The sequence below is a fragment of the Mustela erminea genome, chromosome 1 (genome assembly GCF_009829155.1).
Source record: "Mustela erminea isolate mMusErm1 chromosome 1, mMusErm1.Pri, whole genome shotgun sequence".
Lineage (NCBI taxonomy): Eukaryota > Metazoa > Chordata > Mammalia > Carnivora > Mustelidae > Mustela > Mustela erminea.
The window spans coordinates 205,526,731-205,545,525 of NC_045614.1; the positions used below are offsets into that span (position 1 = coordinate 205,526,731).

Genomic DNA, 18,795 nt, shown 5'->3' on the forward strand with positions numbered 1-18,795 from the left:
TATTTCAGGAACTGAAATGATGCATTTATCATATTCTCATCTGTTCAATATATAATTATTTTAACTATTATGTGTGTTGTTTATAACCCATTATCTTGCAATAACAGCTTGCATGGATCACTGCATAATTTAAAAATATAATGGCTTTTCTTGCCAATATTTGATTTCCAACTCTAAAACTGCTGACTTTAACTATATCTATTCCATGCACTTTGGGTAAATGGGTTTTTATTTCCTAAGAATTTATCTTAGAATATGAACCTGGATTTTCTTTTCTTTTTTTTTTTTTTTCCCATAAACTACTTTCTTTTGGCACTGGTTCATGTGGTAGCTCATTTTCTGAAATGGAATGGATTGGCTCTGTACTTGCAAATCAACCAAATGGGCAGGAACACAAATCTGAGACCCAGTGGGTGTGAAATGGGTGGGAATAGGCCACTTGTCTAGTTATTTAGATAATGTGATCAATAAAACCTGGAAATCAAGTCTTTTGGTCTTAAATTACTCAAATTACTCTGATTGTTAAGGAGGGCACTTGATATAATGAGCACTGGGTGTTATATAAGACTGGTGAATCTCTGAACTTTACCTCTGAAACCGAAAATACATTATATGTTAATTAACTGATTTTAAATTGAAAAATCATAAAAAATAAAAAAAATTAAAAAAAGGTTATTCTGGTCCCACTAATTATTGTCTTTGCTGGGTAGGTACTTATTATTATAGCTAATCAATACATCCCATGTCTATCAAGATAAAAATAGGGATCCCATATATATTGACTTCATATCTTTCCTTAGTTAGCTTGGTTGGATGAGATAATGTATTAAGAAAACTTTTATTTATTTAGCCACCAAGATTTATTGAACATTTGAAATGTGGGCAATCCAAACTGAGTGCTATACATTTAAAATAGAAACTGGATTTAAAAAACTTATTATGAGAAAAAGTTAAATAATAATTTTTATATTGATTATATATTGAAGTGATAATACTTTGGATATATTGTATTAAATACCTTATTAAAACTAATTTCACCTGTGTCTTTTAATTTTTTAATGTAGCTACTAGAAAATCTAACAGCTATGTGACTCACGATATTCCCACTGGACAGTGCTGCTCTAGGGCAAATTTTGCATTGGTTATAAGAAACTATCAGATGTTCATTGTACCATTGTTTCTATATGCCAAGAATAGAAGAAAAAACAGGTATGAAAATATATATTCATAAGGGAATTGATAAATGCACCAAAGTATAGCTGACCCTTGAACAAGGCAGGAATTAGAGTCACTGACCCCCCCACATAGTCAAAAATCTGCCTATAATTTTTGACTCCCTGAAAACTTAGCTACAAATAGCCTATTATTGACCAGAAGCCTTATGTTTATACAGTTTTTTCTTATAATAAAGCAAGGAAAAGAAAGGAAAATTTAGTAAGAAAATCATAAAGAAAAGAAAATACATTTACAGTACTGTATTTATTGAAAAAATTCTCATATAAGTGGACTTGCGATATTCAAGTTCATGTTGTTAAGGGTCAACTGTATTTTCAGGAAATGAATTGTTCCTCTATTTGGATTCATTACTTTCTTAATGTTTGCATATCTTGTTCCTTAATTCCCTCTTTTTTTTCAAGGCTTTACTCGTTTTCTATTAGCCACGAGATGCTTTCTAACTACCTTGTATAATATAGCAATGTAGATTTTTTCTTCAAGGACACCTGCACACCCTATACTCTTCTGAACTTTGCTTTTATGATATTCCTTGTCATCCTTTGAAATATTATATGTCTTATTCCCCTACCATTGCATTCTTGATGTCTAGAATAGTGTCTGCCACATACTAGGTATTCGGTAGGAGTTTGTTGACTGAATGAATGATGGAGGAGTAGATGTCAATGAAAAGGAACAAACTGGAAAAAGAATACATATACATCAACCCAGATATCTAATCAAAACTTAATTAAGATTGATTAGAAAAGCAAATTGCTGAATGAAATATATAGACACACACACACGCAGAACATAACTGCACCCACACATCATCATATGTATATATGACATTCCTTTAAGTAAATTAAACACCTGCATATTAATGTGCTCATATGCACACTTACACATGTGTGTAGACTGTGGTACTGAAAGCAAATTCTTCAATCAATGTGGTGCAGAAGCAGGACATTAGTAGCTGAATGGGAGGAGGGTAATTGACCTGAGTCTCTGAAAGCTATCTGATAAATACTAATGTTATTTAGAATCATACAAATTAAAAAGAGTTTGGCAAAACCTCCCATCCTATTCCAACACTCCCTTTTCTCATTTCTGACAGGTGATTATTCACCTAGCCACTGATTCCCAGTTTCAGAGATAGGTGTCTTAGCACCTTACTTACATAAAAGACAGTGTATATAACTGGTAAAACTATGAACTATGAACATTTAGGAACTGATCTCATTTCTCTGTCCAGAATTGTATGGGAATGGAGGAAAGGACCTGAAAACTCCACTCTTTCTTCAGGTCTAAATATCTTCAATGTGAGGGGGTATCAATGTAAATGACTTTGATTTACACAGTGCAACGCTAGGTCGTGGTGCTGAAGACTGAGTTGGAATGCAGGTGGTTTTCAATAGGTGCAGAATGAGAACTACAAATCCTCGCTTTCCCAAACAGTAGAGATTTGAGTGAGTTTGTTGCCAGATCCAATGTTGTCTAATTAATCCAAGGGACAGCTTGTCCTGGCAATCAAAATCAAATGGCATGCAATAGTGGGAAGTGTTACCCAGTGGAGCCACAACAGGATGAAAACATGTCAGAGCTTTGCTTCTCCAGGGGCTTTAATTTTTTTTTCAACCCTCTAATTTTTCACCTGGATCCCATACTAAAAAAAAAAAATAAAAACAAAAGCAAAAACAAACACTCAATACTGACCTATTAAGTAAAAGTCCAAGTAAATATTAAGACAAATATATAGGAGCCTCAGTGGAAAATTTATCTTCTATGCTTTGATTTTTAAAAGCTTAAATTCAATGATCTCATTTATATATTCAAATTAATAATCTTCATTTCATCAAAATAGAACAAGTAAATTACAATTTCATAGTGAACCAGTGGCAGAAAGCTGTCCATATTTTCAGTGCTATCCCCATATACATAGGCATTTGGAAATAATTTTCACTCCTATATAGTAAATCTATTTTGGGCCAGATCAATTAGGAACTATTTATATAGTTTAAAAAGTAAGCATTAGCTCAGCAAAATTTGTTAAGCGTTTGGTGGATCTTAACTTCCTGGGTTCTGTTCAAGAAGCATCTTGTAAATGCCTACCACGTATAGACATAGCTCTGAGGACACAAAGATAAATTGACTTTGTCCTTGTTCACGGGAAAGGTCTCACAGTGTCTGGATGAAGCAATTTAAGGCTAACATAGAGATGTAAAGTAGCTATGGAGTTCAGTGGAAGAACACCCCCAAAAAAAGGTTTGGGAGAGGATCACTAGAGAAAATGAGTTCTGAATAATAGCCCAAGTAAACAATAGGAGGGAGTGCTTTCTGGCCTGAAAAACATATGAAAAAGGAGTGTCATAAGGCAGGTTTTAGTCTGGAAAGACCATCTGTCTCACTGTGTGAGAAAAGCATGGTGAATGAAGGAAACTACAAGTAAGTTTATGTTTGTAGAAGGTGGAAACCTACTACACATTTATGTACAACACTCTGTATGGGGATTTTATATGTGGAATTTATATGCCCAGTTTATATGTGGACAAAAGTTATAAAAGGGTGGATCCAGGTGAGAAATAATGAGGGCAGTAGATAAGGAAGGTTGCAAAACATTTAGAATAGAAAGCTAATAGGACTTACTGAATTAGATGAGTGTTTTGAGGTGGATGGAGAAGTTTAGACAACCTGTAGAAGTCTGGTTTGATTGGCAAGTTTTATTTTACTGTAATGTTGCAACCTAGTTACCAATATAATAGATATCAGGATACTAGAGTGGGTAGATAAACACTCCACAGTTTCCTGTACATAGGTACAAAGGAAGTGCCTACAGAGATTGTCCTAGAATTTTTGGACTTGTGCATGAAATTTATAAAAGGGATCACATGCGTGGTAGAAGTAGTCGCTGGAGAGATTTCTCTGGAGAGTACTGTTACCTCTTTGAGTCCACACTCTTCTGCCTTCAGGATGCCATTTTTGAATCCTGGTAAGTAGGATTTCAGGGGGCCATTCAGAGAAGTCTGAAACAAGTTGGCTGTAGTTGGAGAAGGAGAAGACCAAGAGCTGGTTCAAACATGAGGAAGTCAAGGTAGACAATGCACTGTGGTGTGGCTCCTAGGTGGCAAAAGAGGACTACACAAGAGCTGACCAACTGAAGGGAGGGCCAACTAGGACGTGATGCATCATGATCAGAGGCACTCCCACGACACCCAAGGAAGGAATGAGTGGGTGCGAGATTCGAATCCAGAGTACCTCAGGGGGAGTATAGTCAAGGACTCTCTACAAGAGTGAGGAGATTTCAGCAGAAAAAAAGCAAGTTATGTATCACTGGATGTCATGGGGCTGAGGAAATATGATACACCCCCATCTAAAAGAGATCCATTGATTGGTTCAAATAAACATCAGGAAAGACTGCCCAACAGAAAATCATGAAGAGTCAAAGAAAATTCTTAAAAAAAAAAAAAAAAGACTTAGGTTTAAATATTCCCCAGACCCACCTGGGGAATATTTTTTGATCCCAGAGAGCACAGAGCAGGTCCACCAAGAAAAACTGTCCTCATTCTTCTTGAGCCTGGTACGAGGTACAATAACTAATGGTTTGGTGAGGGCGGGTAGAAGGAAGGAAAGAATGAAAGAAGGAAGAGAGAGGAGAAACCAACCATAAATCACATTCCTTCACTTCTCTAGTCTTCCAGCAGACTGGAGCTCAAAGGGAAAAGAAATTTGAAGTTAAATCAATTTGGACTTCTGATTCATATTAGAATAGAACTTCTAATTACTAAGTTCAGGTTTCACCTAAAGGAACTCTAGAACTGTTATTACCTTAAGAAAACACAAAAATCCCCAAAAATCTACCAATTTACACTGAATAATAGTAAGAGGACAGTAGGAAAAAAATTGGTTTTGTTGTTCCACTAGTTATGTTTGTTTGATATCCTAATTAACCTTGTCATTATTGACATTGGGCTTATGTAGCAATAATAGATTTAATGGATAAAACAACAGATTCTCCCATTTAGGAATTTGTTGATGCAAGAGTGGCAGCAGGGCATCCAAGTGAATTTTTACAATAGCTGCATGAATTTAGATCTGTGGAAGGAGTCAAGAAATACTTGTATGTTTCTCTTGAGCAATTTATTTCCCCCTTTAGTTCTTTATGAATGGCGGTCACTTCAAAACCAAGATATCTATAATCCCTCATTAATCTTTGTGGGTTTATCTGCTTTGATCAAACCTACAGAAGGTTATCAAGATAAACTCTCTGAAATACCATATTTTTGTGCTTCAAGAACAGTGACTACCAATCTATTATCAATCAAATTTGAATTTCTCAGCTCAGCAGATAATTTTTACCAATTGTCTCTCCATATCTACTTAAACTCATTTTTCACATCCACATGGGACCACTTTTCTGACCCCAGCAGAAGTCTTTATGCTTCATTTACACTTTTGCTATTCACCATACTGGAACACTCTTTCAACCAAATTCTATTTTCAATACCCAATTCAGACACCCTTAACATGGGTTTTAGGCAAACCAGGGTATTTCTAAGAACCTTGAGATTACAGCTGAATTTGTATGCCTTTTGTGGGAACAATTAAAACAGTTTTTTTTTTTTTAAAGATTTATTTATTTATTTGACAGACAGAGATGACAGGTAGGCAGAGAGGCAGGCGGCGAGGGTGGGGGGGGAGTAGGTTCCCTGCTAAGCAGAGAGCCTGATGCGGGGCTAGATTCCAGGACCCTGGGATCATGACCTGAGCCGAAGGCAGAGGCTTTAACCCACTGAGCCACCCAGGCGCCCCAATTAAGACAGTTTTAACATAGGATCCATAACCCAGAAAATAGTTAATAACCACTGATATAACCTAAAATATATGTAGTTAATAACCACTGATATAACCTAAAATATATGATTCACTTCATGTAGCCACTGTTGGCTGTGCTTCCCAGCATCCGTGATTACAGACTCTCTTCCCAGATGCCTCACTGTGCCTGCTCTTGCTGTAGCTACTCTCACTGCCCCACGGCCAGCTGGAACTTACTCTGGGTCCAGAGTAACTCTGGCGATAGACACAAGGACTTTAGCTTCCTAAGCCCCCACATAGCTACTATTTCTCAGACTAACCTGAGATGTGGTTTGCCAGGTCTTCTGACAGCTCTACCTAGTTGCTGATTACTTGATGTTTTGGGTCCCTCCTGAAGAATCATGCGTATGCTCCATGACGGAAAGTCCCTCATCCCCTGGCATCATTGCAGTTGGCCTCTTATGCTGTGTTTATTTCCATAGAACTCCTGATGTTCCACTGCTAGCTCCTGTCCTCCTTTTACAAATAATCCTACTTCATCTTGGGCTCCGATAACAATAATGTTGATGCCAATAAGAACAATATCAAGCATGCTGTACATGGGCACTAGGCAATATACTTACACTAGGCAATATAGATAATGTTTTATATGCGTGGCCCCATTTCTTCCTGACAATGACCTTATCTGATAGACATTTTTTGGCAGGACACTCGGTTTATGGTAGTTACCCTTTACTGAGCAACCACCACATGCGACCCATTTTGTTAGTCTATACATACATGTAATAGCCACGAACATATACAATGGGTTTTTTTATCTGCAATTTTTAGAAGAGGAAATTGAGAACAAAGATTCTCCATGACTAACTTCACTGAGATAGAAAATTGCAATTAAATCTCAGGGTCTGTGCTCCCTGCGCCAGAGTTAAATAAGCTGTCCTATTCCTCAGATCCCTGCCTCACTGTCCCACCAGAATCTATGGTCCTGGTAGGCAAGTCCGGCTGATTCTGGTATTGCCTCTTCAAATTGTTTCTGGATATGATATTCATGTTCTGCGTATGTCCTAAAGTACTAGCTTATATGTTGCATGTGCTCTTCAGTTCCTTTGCTTGTTCATTCATTAATTTATTAGTTTATTCACTTGTCTGGCCTCTACTTGTTGGGTGTTCATTCCATGCTAAGTCTTCCTAAAAAACAGGAAACAAGACTGGAAAAGCACAGGTTGGAGATGGACATGTAAATAAATATGATGGTCTAACAACAATTTTAATGGAGGTAAGGAACCCAAATTTATGAGTCAAGGTAAGCACATAAAGCTAGCTTTTGAGTTGAGACATGAAGGCCTTCCAGCCAGAGGCAAGAGAATCTGGTAGGAACATAACGGCAAGTTCAGGGAGCCCCAGTAGGTTTAGCAAGTGCTGGGGTTGGGGCAGGAGATCAGAGGGATGGCGTAGGAGATAAGGAACCAGATCACTGGGGATAAGATCCTGCTGATAAGCATAGGTTTTATCTCGGACATAGGATGGCTTCAAGGGAAGCCTGCCATTCCTTCACTATGTAGATTTTATATTAATACATAGTAAAACCCACAACTTCCAGTTTGGGAGAAAATAGTACCCTGTAGTGCCACGTTAATGTTACTTGTCTAATGGAGCCCTGGTACTGCTTGCTGGGTGGGAATTTATAATCTCCTAATACATTTGTTTAGCAAATGCCCAGAGACATGACACTATAACACACTCTACCAGGTTTAAAATGTTCTTTAATTCTTCCTCTTTAGTCAGCCTGAAACTCTAAAGGATGGTTAGCTTGAAAGACTTGTCTGAAAGGCTTACTGATTCTAAATGATGTGTGAAGTTATCAGGGATTAGTGCACACACAACAATCTCTGAGCTCGGAAAATTTACCTCCTGTGACGAATTTGATCTTCACCCCATAAATTCAATCTGCTGACTTGCTCCTTTACATGATTTCTGTTTAGAGATTAGAAATCCTTTAGAAAGTGAGAGTCACTAAAAGAAAGGACCCGGGGAAGTTTTAGCACCACACGCCTGATTTCATGTTTCTTAATAAAACCTGAGGCCTGCAAAGTTTTGTTGCATTATGTACTCCTTGAAAGAGACATCTACATTCTCGGACTTTTGTATGTTTTGGCCTGTCTCAGAATTCACTCTGTGCGATCTTTCAAAAGACTGGGACACTGCTCCTGATCACTCCCGTCCCATATCTGCAGGTACCTATATCCTGCCAAGAGTGGCATATAGCACCGTAACTCAGGAGGGAAAGAAGAAGAGCAATAAAACTTTTTAATCCATGACCCGCCTCTCCTTTCAGCCCCCAACTGTGGAGACTGAGAATGGGGAATTTGTTCTTTGGACTAAAAGATCGTAAAATGTTTTTTTGCTTTCACTGTGGTCCCTCATCTTGGAGTTCATTATTTCTTTAAACATCTCTAACTGTGGCTTGATAATTTTACCCTCTTATGCAACCTAAGTATAAGCAAAAAGGTCCTTGGGGTGCTCCAAGCGTTTGATCCTAAGCTTTCATGTGGCCTCCTGCCTCTTCTTGGGCTGGCAGGAGATGAAAGGAAACCAGCTGTTTTCTTGTTAAAGATCAAGGTGATCAGGACCTAGCCATGATTGCTGCAGGGAGAGCAGAGACTGGGCAATGTCTTTCCATTAGGCACAGTATGTCAGATTTGTGTAGCTGTCACAAAGGGTATTTCATTGCATGCCTATTTGTGATTTCTTTGTTGTTGTTGTTTTCGTTGCCAGGTTTAAATTCCTGGCATCACACTCAGTAAACTGAATGAGGCTATTATTAGCAGTCTATTCCAATTGTAAGAGAATAGCTAATATCTCAGATTCTTACTATGTTTCTGTATTGTTCTTCACACCTTATTTTTATCCTCACAATAATGCTATGAGATAGAAGGTGTTATTTCTGTTTCACGAAAGAGAAAAACAAGGTACAAGAATTTAAGTAACTTGTGTAGATTATATTGGTCATAAATGTTAGTGGAGCTGGGATTAAACCCAAGGAACCATCACAGGACTACGGTGAGATCAGAGAGGTTCTCAGGGGCATAAAACTTAAGGAAGCACTCCCTCAAAGTCTCCTATAAACTCAAACATGAGAGTGAGTGCCTCCTTAAATCAGGTACCCAGGGTAGTCTTTGCTGCTTGCCATACCCTAGATCCAGCCTTGTTCTGGAGCCCGAGTTAGTGTTAAACCTCATGCATATTGCGTCTCTCGTTCTCACCTTTATGGATCAGAGTCACCTGTCAATGGGGAAGCAGATTAAACAAACCATGAAAGGGTTTGTAGGTGCTTAAGAGACCAGCAGAAATGAAGCCCAAAATAGGACTTCTTGTTCTTGCTTGGGCATTCTTCTTGCACTATGACCCTTCCATTCTTTTCTCTTAATGGCTCTGTCTCAACTCAACCTTCTCCAATGCAGAGGGCAATAAAGATGCTCTTTACCTGAGAGGTAAATTTCTGCATCCTATAGATAAAACATTAGAACAGCAGCGCAGAGTAGGGTATGTACTCAGTTAAGCCTTATTTCATTTTGTCAAGCCCAGACACACCCTGAAGTGTATGTTGATGTCAAAGATAAATCAAAGATACATGTATATGAGGAATCTCAGGGCCTTAGAGCAGGATCTGATTAAGAGAAGTCAAATTGTATCAGAGAAAAGGAAATGTAGGGGAGTCCAGGATCTCAGAGTAATAATGAAAAACGCACCTTTGCCAAATACCCCATACTCTTGAAAACCTTTTAGTACACTTGATAAGTTTTGAATAGATTGGACTTTTCTGGTTTGCTGGCAAATGGCAAAATAATTATTATATTATTAGAAAAAAGAGGTTCTTCTATTCAGTCCTATACAATATGATATTTAAGAAACCACTGGAATTATGGGCTGATAGTGTGAGAACTATCCCTGGTACCCTCCAGTGATGGGCCAATGCACTCTTTGATTCGGGGCATGGAATAAGCACCTATGAACTTATGAACATATGTGGAGGAGAGCCAGCAGCAACTGAGACCAGAGCTGAGATGAAGGAAGGTGAATGTTATGATCCAGTAGCTTCTTTGAACTTCTCAACATCATACTAGAAAATTCCTGGTCAACAGACTTTTATCAGTGAGATCCTAGCAGATTGGATGATGATGGATTCTCCTTGTTTATAGATATCATGCCCAACAGAGCTGTGTGGGAAGATCACAGTAAATGAACAAGTCAGATCACTATGGCTAGGAAAGAACTGAGCCATGAACGAGTAGCACTTGCCTCTTTGATTAAGTTCATAAATCTGGGTCCAAGACGCCATGGTTTGTGTCGATGACACTGCAAGGAGCTGACGGTCAGCTGGGAAGCCCGATGGGAGGCAATGGCCACCATGTACACTGCATCATACATCAGAGCTGCTTCAGTCTGTGGAGGAAAGCACACACCACATCTTCAATTTCACCTTTGTTTCCCTTCCTTTACCTGCATAATCATTCTACCTGCTTCCTTATCTCCTACTTGTCTGATCTCAATAGCTATTTATTCTCCAGCTGAACAGTTTTCACTCTCTGATAACTATTTTTTCTCTAAAATAATACCTCATACTTCACAGTAAATTGAAGTGATAGCTCTGCTTTGTTTTGAGTTCTTAAAAAGACCCAAACCCTCACATCAGCCACAAAAGACTTGATTTGGGAAACAAACGTTTTTTGGAGCACCTTCTATGTTAAGCATAGTGTTAAAATCAACCACATTGAGTTAGAAGATACTAAACCTCAACATTTCAATATCAGATTTTGTGTCTCAGACTTATATCTATTTATATATTTATTTACTTGTTTCTATTTGGTAGAAAATAATAGCTGCAAGCAAAACTAATAGTAATTTCCAAATAGGTATACTTGTGTTGGTCACTTCCATTTACTAGGGTCAAGAAGGTTTGTGTTGTGGAATCAAATCCAATAGCAAGTTGTGGAAGACCTTTTGAAAAACAGACCTCTGTAACTTGCTTGGAATATGCCTACCTTTGTCAACACTTGCTTTTTGATAAAGAGTGTAAGTAGTCCTTGTTTTGGGGGGTTGAGCATCTCATTCTTTCCTTCCACATGAAGTTTCTCTTATTTGAAAAATTCCACACAAGACTGTTTGCATTTTATTTTAAAAAATTGCCCTATGGTTTTCTTTAAGGATAAAATTGCATAATACCTTCAACATTTTAGTTAAAGGTTTTCACTGAACTTCATTTGAAATTCTCAACAAGCTCCCCAAATCAGAACAGATAGATAAAACTACTTAGGTAGAAAAACTGACCCCCAGACAGGATATTGACTTGTGTAAGATCCTACATTAGTCGACAATTGGTAGAGTTAAACCTAGAATCCAGGTCATAGATCAAAGATCTTTTTTTTTTTTCCAGAAATCTTGATTTGCTCAACATTTACTATGCACTTATTGAGAGCATGTTTTAGTGGAAGTGGAAAGAGAGGGTAAGAATTACTACATCTCACACTTTAACCATATGTGACTCCAGAGATTATCCCCACTTTAAATCTATATCCTGTGCAATATCTACCATTGCATTTTCCATATACATTTATAGTGGTATGGGTTTCTCAGTAACAATGTGGGCTGTGTGAATGCAGAAATGTTCAACTTCATGCTTTAGTGGTTAGCACAGTTAGCTAGCACATAAATGATATTTAAAGTTGTTTAATAAATGTTTGCTGAAGGAATTGATATTATTGCATGCCTCACAATAAAATACATTTTTATGAAAACTCTATAGCCCCAAGGTTTTAAGATGTACTTCTAAAATAAATTGTCTCACTTATATGATTGACATAAAGAAGTTAGATCTATCAGTCGTAGTGCTGGTGGTGATTGTTAAAGCTTAAAAATGTTTTGCTTTTTTCAGTTCAAAACTGGTGTATAATCAATTTCATAGATAAGAAAACAGAGGCTCAGGAAAATTAGGTGATTAGTCCAAGACCACTCTGCCAGTCATCTGCCTGGCCAGGGATTGAACCCATGACTATCTGATTCTAGTACCCATGTTCTTCACTACTCTGCTATGCTAACATTGGCAGAATGAGACTTTCTGAAACTCAATCGATAATTATAGGTGACTTTTATCAAGTTCTTATTAAATGTAGGGTACTGCTCTAAATACTTTGTAAACACTGAATCTTCACCATAACCTTTACTCTTTATGGATAAAGATATGACCAGGTTAACTGCGTCCCCAAACTGGCTGTGGGAAGATCAAAATTCGAACTCGGGAATTTGGTGCTAGGGTTTATTTTCTCAACCATGAAGCCGAGCTGCTTCTAAAGCAAATATTTGTCTGATGATTTAATAATGACAGTAATACTCAATTATGGTGAATGTTCATGGACAACTTACTACGCACCAGGCATGTTAACCATTCTACACATCTTGTTGCCTCAAATTATTGAAATCATGCCTTTAAATAGGTATTGTTGTCCCCATTTTACCAACAGGAAAATGGAGACTTGGGGAAGGAACTTTAGGAAATAACTTTGATAACTTGTCTAACTTACCAGGCAAGTAAGAATTTCAACTCAAGACGTAAACTTAGATTTTGGAACTCACTCTCTTAATTGCTATGCTATGGGGACCTGGACCATTTTAGCAGTGGAATATACTTTTTTTTTTTTTTTTAACAATTTTGTATGTATGTTCACTAATAGACTAATTGAAGGATTTGATAGAGAAGGCCGAGGAGTGAAGTTTTGATCTGACTTTTCCATAAGCTGGGCTCAGGAAGGATTTTGACTTTCTTTGTCAAGGCTGCTTCCACACTGGGCTGGCTAATAACATGGCTCAAAACCATGGGCCTGATCAGTGCTTTTCACATTCAAAGAAGAAAACCATTTATTGTAAAACCATACTTCCCTTTGACATGTAATGTTTTCTTAGATGGAGGAGACGTGTCTTTACCTATTTTATAACACTAAGAAACCACCCCTGAATTTCTTTCCCTTTTTAGTTCTGTGCTGGAGGCCAGTTTACAGAGCAGCAACTTTCAAGCTCTTTTAGGTAAATATAAAAGAAATTGGCCTGTGTTTCAGATTTTGTTTTTCTGAAAGTGTTTATGCTCACATTTTATTTATACCAAAATCCTGAATGAAACCCCATTACTCAGTGTTCCTAAGAAAATCTCTTCATAAAGCATGGATCATGAAGCAAGCATATGAAAAGCAGTCTCACACCATGTTCAGTTATCACAACAGTGGGCAGTAAACAGTTAACTCAGCAGGACTGGAGTAGTACACTCTATGTATCCTAAAGAAGGAACTGGTTTTTAACTGGTTTCTGGGAGATAATGTCTGAAACCTTGGACTATTCTGCTCGATCATAGTATTTCTATGGGGTAATGGGCAATGTTAGGTAGTTTAACAATATGATTTATGGTGAATGCTTATTTTTGTTCATCTAGGGCCCTGGGCTGTATCAGTTTGCCCTCTGGAATGGCTAAAGACTGAATAACTAAGGTTAGTGACAGGGCTGTTCTATGCTTATGTGACTGACTGACATCAAGGCTTGGGAGAGTTTCCTTGGTTGGCAATGCTTCGTACATGTGGTCCCACATTATTGCTGTAGAGATTAAAGTACAGTCAATACAAATTTCCTGGGACAGGACCACTGTCCTGTAGCTCTCACATAATTATTATGTGGGAAAATTATGTAGTTCCCACATAATTTCTCCTGGACTTTGCCCTTTGCAACTTTTTCCTCTGCTGATTTTAATCTATATCCTTTTATTGTAATAAACTGTCAACTACGAGTTTAACAGCTCTTCTGATTTCTGTGAGTTTTTCTACCAAATCATCAAACCTGAATATGGTCTTGGGGACCCAGCACAATCCAGTAAGATGTGACCCCTTAGGAATGAGGACTAACAGGATATGGCTTTATAGGCTCCTTACATTTTGCTGCCTTCCTGGTATATAAAATTGTCGGAAAAAACTGGAGGAGATTGGAGTATTCAGGGAAAAACTTAGTCTTTGTGGAGCAAATGGGCAAAAAGTATAGGTTTCCCATCTTCTCTGGAGACAGAAATATTCAGTAACCTGATATGGATGGACAAGGCAGTTTTCTAAAAGAGAAGCTCTCCCAAATAACACCCTTCCCCATCATTTCCTAAATGTATTCTTTCATGGATTCCTCTTTTAAAATCCAAATATCTTACCCACAGCATAGAGCTAGCAGGAATTTGTCTCAGTATGAATTAGCTAGTTTCCCTTGTTGGGGTCAATGCTGCTAAGGAGTCAAAGTGGTGGGAGAGGCAGTGAATATCCTGGATGCTGGCAAGAGCAACCCACAAGTAAACTGGGTGTTGGAAATGGTCTGGGGAAGGGAACAACGATATGATCAAGTACTCACAATCTAGAAATTCAGTAATTAGGGCAGCAACTCCAGTAGATCCAGTGAAACGTGGCACAGAGGTTTACCTATTTTTACTTCAATAAAAATTTTTCAGCTTTTGAAGGAGACAGTGAAAAATTGGGAAAAGAGGGCCATATGTGAAGTTGGAAGACACCCCTGGGTGATTCCACTGGTCACAAAAGGTCACACAGATCCCCGGGAAGGGACGATCTTGGAGTACACGCACAAGTCAAGAAATGCGTCTCTTGTAAACAAGTAAGTATTCTGCCTCTGCATTTCAGAATGTCTTTTGTTCCTTTATTGACTACAAACTGGCATAGCAGCAGGTACCATCAAGTAAATTCAATTTTATGTCCTGGAGCTTTTGTATATATTATCTAATTTAATTTGTAAAGTAACACTGTAAAGTATTATTACACAGATTTACAGATAAGCAAGGAGCGCAGAGAAAAGAAATTTCAGAGAGACTCCATAACCTAGTCACGTCATTTAATTATTCAGTAATTTAGTCATTCAGTCCCTTGTCTTTCATTACTGGAGCAGCAGTGGACACTTAGGTGCACACTCAAAGGTCCACCTAAGACCTCTTAGATCATGATTATAGGAAATGCTCAGATGTAACATAAGGTTACTGACTAAACTTGATACTGTGAATGCATCTGTAGAAACGGGAAGGCCAAGGACAGATCGATGTTGTGCTTTTTCTATGATTCCTCTGAACTACTGAATCATACACAATTTTTGTTCTCATTCAGAGAGGAATCCACCTAAAAATGGGCTACCCATTATCCCCATCTTGCCAAAAGCCAACAGACTGAATCAGCCCAAGTGCTAAGAGAAATGTAATCGTAGTGAAAAGAAAAGTAGATTTTGTAAAATTACTCCAAACTTCTATGGTGTTAATGAACACTTCAGTTGATAAAACATTTTCTTTTTTTTAATCTCAAGATGTTTTAAATAATGAGTTTCACTATTTTTTAACTCTATTGACTCAGTACCGGGTTTCTTAATTAACACGATTTTAACCCAGTTTTTAAAGTCAATTTTTTTTTTTCTTTAATTACACCTATGGCATTTAAGTCTGGAGTCAAAACTCCAACGGGGACGTGATTTTCAGATTTGGATGTGTTTTGACATGTATAATATTATTTGAAGGTGTTTTTAGTATACAGTGTTCCAAAAAATTTCTAATAGTTAAAATATGAAAGAGGAAATTAGATAAGTAGGTGAAAGACAAAACACATGGGTATTTTTAAACATATATTTTTTATATTTCTATATTATATATTCATACAGGCATCTATATATGTATGTAGCACATGCAAAATATAACTATAAAGGGCAACAGGAAAATTTGCCTTGGAGTATAGTGTTATAATGCATATGATTTCAGAGAACACAACTCTATTCTAGTAATGGCATTACTTAAACATCAATAGTCGTTTGTCTAGGCTAATTTTTAAGATACTCTCATTACTTTAGAATAATCTCTGTCTAAACTACACATGCCTATTTCTTATTTATAGGAAATCTCTTTGGACTTTTACAGACTTATTTCAGGGTTATATGAATATTTTTCATGTAACATCTTGGTCTTAGCAGAAGCTTAATTCCTATTTATTTAGCATTAGTTCCCTTATTAGATACATATTTATTGAAAGCCTGCTTTGCACTGGGCCTTTTCCAGTGCTGGAGATAAAGCATATCATGAAAAGATAAAGCCTCTGTCCTCATGGAGTTTATATTCTTGTAGAGGAAGGCACTTAGCAATAAATTGAAATATAGCATAAAAGGCCACAGGGCTACAGAATGAAGGAAAACAAGTCATGGCAGAGAGAAAAACAGTCCTCTCTGCTGAAATGCATGCAAGCAAATGTGAATAGGGGAGGGTTTTAGGCAGTGAGAGACACCAGAAAGAGTGAACCATGGGATCTGAGAAATACAGACCCACTGGAATTGAAACCACACGGCTTTTCATCAGGAAGGTAGGGAAGAAAACGGTTTGAGTACAGAGGCAACCTGAGAAAAAATATTTGTTAGATTTGAGCCCCAGCTTGGGGACACGGCATGTGCTCTCTTGACTCACACATGAGTCCGCTGGATACCCTTTAAACCTACCCTTTAAACTCACTGTGACTCAGTTTTCACATCCCCAAATTGGCCCCCTTTACTAGAAGCCAAAATGAAACTGCTAACTTCAAAACAGCCTTTCTGGGGAAATAAAGGTCAATATTAAACTTCGTGGGATCAATTTCAAAACTATTTATTTTCTTTTTATTGTGTCTGTATGAGATGACAGATGCTAACTAAACTAATTGCAATGATCATTTCACAATATAGATAAGTTAGTCTGTATCCCTTAAGCTTACACATTGAAGTATACCAATTCTGTCTCCGTAGAACTGGAGGGGAACTGATCTGCATGACTATGGGATCCGAATTCTAGTGGGGGTTGTGTTCTACCACTTTTTTTGACTAGTATAGACATAACCTGATATATCCACTCTTCCCACTTTTAGTGCCCTGGTGAGATCTTCTCTTCTGTTCTGATAAATCTCCATTTCCTTTTTCTTTAGTTTATAATAAAAACAAGAACAACAACAAAGCCTAGAAATCCTTTTCTTAGGTAAGAAGATGGTAGTAAACTTTAGGCCAAATAAGACCCCTTCCATCATTGGGACTTGGCTCTACCATGCTTCCTGCCCATAGAACTGCCATTTGCCCAGGCCATCAACAACAGTCCTGGGGGAGTAGCAGCACCCCATGCCTGGCCTGAGTTGGTGTGACTTCTGGGACCCTATCCTTTTTCAATGATTCTCCTCATCTCAGTGAATATGTACAAACTATCCTGTCAGCTCCGTATAACTGAAAGCAGCAGATGCTTTTTTTTGGTAAGTTAAGCCACACTTATGATGAATATTTAATGTTTGGCATGAATTGATAATCTGTGTTAACACAGCTCCAAACTCTTAACTTTTTTAGTGGTATATACCAAGGGCAGGTAACAATTACTAGAGATCTCAGCCTGTGACAGAAATCTCACTGGGATGCAAGATGGGTGGGCAGAGGGCTAGAGCCATATTTGTATATTTGCATTCACTGGAATTACAAATTCAAGAGGAAGAAGAGAAAAACCAGTATTCCAGCATAACTTTCTGTCTCTTTTTTTTTTTTTTTTTTTTTTTTTCCCCTTTCTCTCTCTAGCTTGCCCCCTTCCCTTTCAGAGGGTCTGCTATTTCCCTGGATATTCTTTATTTATTCCTATTCAAAGCAATATTTCAAATCAACCAAGGCTCATTTGTATCAAAATGCTTTCCATCATTATCTCTCAAATCACTTTGCACACGTTAAGAGTTATTTCAAGTTTGAAAAACAGTCAGGGAGCTTGAGCATGGAATCATCCAGAACTACTTCATTCATGCATTTATTTTTTTTTTCTATTCATTTGCTTCTCATAAAAAAAAAATGGTAGAAAAAGAAAAGAAATGCCAAGTTCATTTCTCCACAAGATGATACCTTTTAGTTATCGGTAAATTGTATCTTAAAAGCAAGAGTGCTTCTCCCGATGATGGGAACAAGAATGAAATACTATGCCAATTTCAAATGCTATTACCTGCCCACATTCCCAGTATCTTTCTCTTTAGATTACATGATTCCTACATAGAAAGCTTTTTTAAAAAAAAATTTCCTGCTCTTTTCTTCATCACGCAGGGAACTTCATTAGAGAAATAAAGCGAGGGGAGGTGCCTTTGACAACGAAAGACAAATGATGCTAGCGAGAAGCTCTCTGATGAGGCAGTTTGCAATTTATCTGTTCAGCAGAGTACCTTTCCCTTGTCAGGAGGTGGACCTGGCATCTGCTTCGAGAGTGACATATGGCCGGTGTGAATCACTGTCAATGCCTGCAAAGGTTTCCCTGTACAGACCCAGGCAGGAAGAATGTGAACACACCGACGTATGCGAACCTGGCATTTGTCCATGCGTGCCCCACTCGTTGAGATGCATAAGAAATGAGGGAGGCAGAATGGTTCTGGATCACCTTTGTAAGCTGCACGTCTTTCCCTACCCCCCTTCCCAGGGCCACACTTCCAGGCCTAAAACTCTCTCCACTTACCCTTGTTTTGGTTTCTGCTTTGTCTCCATTTGGCTGACAGTGATGGCTAACTCCTGTTAACTTTATTCAATTAATTAATTAATTCATTAATTAATTTAGGTCAGAGGCACATACAGTCAGAAAGCTGAAAACAGAAGTTTTTGGTAGTAGCCCTGCATAGGCTTTCAAATCGCCTAAGAACTTTACTCCTTCTCTCATTCAAGTCAAGGCACGGGTTATAAGACGTTTCC

The 18,795-nt window shown here is 37.9% G+C and overlaps 1 protein-coding gene across 4 annotated transcripts in view; it reads right to left on the bottom strand.

Annotated features, from left to right (window-relative positions):
- Positions 1–18,795, bottom strand: part of GRIK1 (glutamate ionotropic receptor kainate type subunit 1) — a 390,887-nt gene that overhangs the window by 81,483 nt on the left and 290,609 nt on the right. For all 4 annotated transcript variants that reach the window (XM_032353659.1, XM_032353668.1, XM_032353662.1 and 1 more), the window contains exon 7: positions 10,324–10,467. In XM_032353659.1, the coding sequence (XP_032209550.1) occupies positions 10,324–10,467 (144 nt within the window). The remainder of the gene's footprint in view (positions 1–10,323; positions 10,468–18,795) is intronic.